This window comes from Sprattus sprattus (genome assembly GCF_963457725.1).
Source record: "Sprattus sprattus genome assembly, chromosome: 6".
Classification (NCBI taxonomy): Eukaryota; Metazoa; Chordata; class Actinopteri; order Clupeiformes; family Clupeidae; genus Sprattus; species Sprattus sprattus.
Genome location: NC_137925.1, coordinates 11,169,705 through 11,174,836, shown reverse-complemented (window position 1 = coordinate 11,174,836; position 5,132 = coordinate 11,169,705). Strand labels below are relative to the sequence as shown.

Genomic DNA, 5,132 nt, shown 5'->3' with positions numbered 1-5,132 from the left:
TGTGTTCCAGTTCTGGCACATTCATCACGTCTGGGAAAAGAAGACAGTGGGTGAAGGAGGTGACTATGTGGAAAATCTGTGTCAGTCAACACCGTAAGCTGCCAGGAATCATAGAAGAAGCATGGGGACTCTGCTAGACGCCATGTTGATCCCGCTGCTGTGAGAACCCAATCTGCTCCAATTTTTTCCAGACCTCACCCTCCTCTCGAACCACCAAGTTCCTCCCCACTCCTTCTCCCTGTCACCTCAACTCCCCCCCCTCCTCCCTCCTTCTCTGCTCTTTTTCTTTTTAAGTAGAAACCCATTTCCTTTCCCATCATGCATAGCAGGTGGTGTGCCCCCTCTGCCTTTCCCTGCGCCTTCCTCTTCATCCTCCCAGCCTTCTTGCTCCTCCCGGCATCTGTGCAGGGTGACTGCTGGCTCATCGAGGGGGAGAAAGGTTATGTGTGGCTGGCAATCTGCAGCCAAAATCAGCCTCCTTACGAGACCATCCCGCAGCACATCAACAACACGGTGCACGACCTGCGGCTGAACGAGAACAAGCTGAAGGCCGTGTTCTTCACCTCGCTGAGCCGCTTCACCAACCTCACCGACCTCAATCTCACCAAGAACGAGATCTCCTACATCGAGGACGGCACTTTTGCTGCGCAAGCCAACCTGCAGGTGTTGCAGCTGGGCTACAACAAGATGACCAACGTCACTGAGGGGATGATGAGGGGCCTGGGCCGCATGCAGTGCCTCTTCCTTCAGCACAACCTGATTGAGGTCATCTCCACCAACGCCTTCTGGGAGTGCCCGAGCCTCAGCAGCATCGACCTGTCCTCCAACAAGCTGGCACGCCTAGACCCCTCCACCTTCACCGTACTCAACCGGCTCATGGTGTGCGAGCTGGCGGGGAACCCTTTCCATTGCGGCTGCGAGCTCTACGGCTTCCTCACCTGGTTGGAGGCCTTCAACAACGTCACCCACACCTACGACCGGCTGCAGTGCGAGTCGCCTCGGGAGCTGTACAACTACCCCCTGCTCAGCCCCCAACCGGGCCACGGGCGCAACGCGAGGAACATGCTGTCGTCAGTCTGCCGGGACGGGGTGTTCATCCCTGGGATGACGTCCCTCCCCCCAGACCCCGACTCATCTGGCATGGGGCCGGACTTTATGGACCGTGTCGGGCTGTACCCGCAGCCCACAACGTCGTCTTCCTCCATGGACGCACTCGGTCCCAGCCTCAAGCTGCGCCATGTGTCCTTCTCAACAGCCTCCCTCCTGGTGATGATCCCCAAGCCGTTCAGCAAAATGTACATTCTGGTGCAGTACAATCACACGTACGTGTCCGATATCATGAACCTGAACAAAAAGAAGGAGATCATCACTCTGAACAAGCTGAAGTCTCACACCAACTACACTTTTTGTGTGGCGTCCATCCGCAACTCGCAACGCTACAACCACACCTGTTTGAGCTTTGCCACACCCGTGCCAGAGGACGTGCCCCCTACGCCCTCCACCACCACCCACTACATCGTGACCATCGTGGGCTGCCTCTTCGGGATGGTGATCATCCTCGGTCTGGTCTACTTCTGCCTGCGAAAACGTCGGATGGCAGAGGAGAAGGAAAAGTCCATCTGCGTCAAGAAGACCATTCTGGAAATGAGGTACGGCCCCGAGGCGGCCGCGGCAGCTGCCAACGACCCCTCAGGGGTCCAGAAGCTCCACGAACAGGCCCACCACCAGCACCACCACAGCAAGATGCCCATGTCATCCTCCTCCAGCTCGGGCATGCTGCACGGCTCGGGCAACACCAGCTCCTCACGCCTCTCCACCATTCCCCAGGTTGAGAAGATGGCCACGGCCTTCTCGGAGGCATTGGGCAGCAGCAAGGGTAACTACATGGATGTGAGGACCTTTGGGGGTGGGGACGACAGGTGCAGAGATGGGAAGGGGCAATGTTTGAGGGAGCAGGACCTCCGTCAGGATGACGTGAGCGACCTGGGGGACGACTCAGATGACGACGGCCGGGGCTCCACCTCGGAGATATCCACCATCGCCATGGAGGTGGACAAAGTCAACCAGATCATCAACAACTGCATCGACGCTCTCAAGCTAGACTCTGCCGCGGTGGCAGCCGCCTCAAACACAGCCACCATGGCCTCTGTAAACCCCACCTCCTCTCCACCCACGTGCAACTCCTCCCTGACAAAAGGACTCATCCCCCTCTCCCCAGGAGTATCAGAAAACTGCCACAGGGTGCCGTCCCCTAAAATCCCACCGGCACCTCCGCTGCCTTTTCCAGGCTCCATGGTCGAGAGGCCAGGGATCACAGGCGGAGGCTTCATGTCTCCCCCTTACCGCCCGCCTCCCCCTGCCAGCGCCGTACGGCCCATTCAGAGACAGATGAGTGCGGATGCTGCCATGTTAGTTGGCTCTGGAATGAAGTATTCCGGCTCGTCCTGCGGAGTATCCGGCAAAGGCGGCCGGGTCTACAGCCTTGATGTCCCTGAGCCCCGAAGCCCAGACCCTTGCCAGTACCAAGACAAGGGCAGCCCTATTGGGTGTGGGGAGCCCTTGGAGAGGCTTCCTCTGGTGGGGCCCGGGAGCGGGGGTGGTGGGTACAACATGGATGGTGCTGGCGTGGATGGAATAGCCATGCAGCAGCACCTAGAGGTGCACCCGGACTACCACTGCTCGGAGCACCGTCACTCAGTCCCAGCGCTCTACTACGAGGACTTTCACGACTCCCCGGCCCAGAGGCCCTCCTTCCTGAAGCCCCTGTCGCGCTCCAAGAGGGACGCTACCTCGTACTCGCAGCTCTCGCCGCGCCACCAGAACTACGAGGGGTACTCCTCCAGCCCAGAGTACTCGACAGAGAACACGCTCAGGATATGGGAGCGCTTCCGCCCGTACCGGAAAGGCCCACGCGACGAATCGTGCTACGTCACAGCTGGCAACGCCCTCCGCAAGAAAGTCCAGTTCGCCAAGGGGGAAGATCTCCACGACATCCTTGACTACTGGAAGGGTGTCTCTGCACAGCAGAAGCTGTGAGGTGAGGAGCATCAAGGTCTGGTCAATATAAAGGGTATAAAGGTTTAACAGGGTCTGGAGTTCGTTTGATTGATTGGTTTGTGCCTTGAATCATACAGCAGAGAAAGAAAGAGGAAACCAAAGACCAAATGGTTTTATAGTTGATCAGTCCAAATTAGGATCAGGCCTTTCACTAACGTCCGTCAGTGCTTATTTATAAAATAAGGAGCAGAGACTTACTCCTAACCAAATTCAGTGCACAGTTCATGATATAATTACGTTTGCTACATGTTCATGAGTGGTGCTTCAGCCCTTATTCAGACAGAGAGGGATAGGCAGAGTTGCTCTGTCCACCCACACACTCCATGTGGCATGTGGAGAGCTGCCCTAGTTTGCCAGCCCGTGCTGGAAGATATTTGATCATTCATGCCGTCAAGAGTCATGTCATCTGCATGCACACAAGAGACTCTGCACAGTTTGCTTTTTACGCTTTGGTAGTCATTATCAGGAAAAACGACAGACAAAATAAGGTTGATCAAAGAGTTCAAAGGTATAAATTAAATCACCTTACTAAGCCATGCTTTAAGTTGAGGTATAAATAATATTGTGAGTGATCATTTGCACCAACATCAGCAATGACCTCTAAAGGTCTAGAGCCTTTCAACCGCCTGGCTGTCATTGCTGTTTGAAGTGCTGAATTTCTATCATTCAGCCAGGAATGTGAAGAAACTGTAGTAATATGAGAAATAGAATTTCACATTCTTCACTCTCCATATACTTACCGTTAGATTTGTTGAAGGAAACCACCCCACTGTGTGTTGCACACATTAACTTGTGAACTTCAGTATTGACAAACTACTAGTATTCTAGTATATAAATAATATATTATTTTTGTAATGTTTGGTGATGAATTGCACTGTCAACATCCTTTTAACTTATCTTTTTATTCATTACCTAAAAAACAATCAACATGAGCACACATTAAGCCGTGTTTAATGCTGTGGTTAATGGTTTATTGATGTTAACTACTGCATTTAATATTAGTTTATCAAACCCAAGTGTGAAGCATTACTCTTGAGTATCGAGTGTACGCAAATGACAGCTTGTCTGTATGAATGCAAGTATCTATGTAGGTGGATGAGCTGATCAGAACCCCTTAACTTCTCATTTGTATGAAAGACGACTAGTTGTTTATTCCAACACTGACCTCACTAAAGGTGTAGCACTTTGGCTCCCATAATCCATAGAGCTGGATTACTGATACTGTAAAATGCACAGACGATAACAGTATTCCGCTGATGCGCCTCTGCATGGTCATGTGCATTTTGCATACACACTTAGGCACAGCAAGCCTTAATAATCCACATCAATGCTAAATCCTGCCCTTAACCTCTCTGCCATGAATGTGTTAATACCTAAGGGCTCATTGCAGCGGTTGTCTGAGGTAAATTAGCATGTGGCCTCTGCAGATCAACTCTTTTAAAGCTTCTGGCCTGCCATATAACACACCTCTGCAAAAAAAGACTTGGTATTTATTCAAGGTTGTCACTTACGATTAGATTCCACTTTCACCAAGGTAACAAGAGAATGCCCTTGCTATTCATGTTCTGTAAAAAGAGGGTTTATTCCTACCATGGAACTGCAACCAACATTTAGATACTAGCATTGCATCGAGTGTAACTGTTAACAATACTTCACCCAGTCATAGTTTCAGTTATACATCCCCCTATGTTCTTCCTTCGCCCTGGTCAAATTGCTTGTACCAGCCTGATACAGTTTTACTCTGGATTTTCTGAAAAGTTCACTGACTCATCTGGGGACACTGCAGCAAATAAATCCTGTGGAGGCTACTTAATTTATGCTTTTCATATTTGTCAGAACGAAATGTCCTCAAGCATGCGCATAAGATAAAAGCCTCTCATGAGCAGATAACTACCTGTCTGGGCCGTTTCTGATATGTCCATTTACCACTGTTTTGAGGCTTGCTGCGCTGATGTGCTGATCTGACCCCAGCTTAGAAAACTCTGGTCTCTGCTCCCTATGTGTTTAAAAAAGCCAGACATGCTAATAGTCCACACAGCCTCTTTCAGGGACTAACTGAAATCTCCCCAGAAAGA

The 5,132-nt window shown here is 51.3% G+C and overlaps 1 protein-coding gene across 1 annotated transcript; it reads left to right on the top strand.

Annotated features, from left to right (window-relative positions):
• Nucleotides 1–318: 318 nt before the first annotated feature.
• On the top strand, nt 319–3,036 carry elfn2b (extracellular leucine-rich repeat and fibronectin type III domain containing 2b; the record flags this gene model as incomplete). The annotated part of the gene is made up of 1 exon (XM_080841422.1): nt 319–3,036. The coding sequence occupies one exon, from the start codon at nt 319–321 to the stop codon at nt 3,034–3,036; it is 2,718 nt and encodes a 905-aa protein (XP_080697548.1).
• Nucleotides 3,037–5,132: the final 2,096 nt, after the last annotated feature.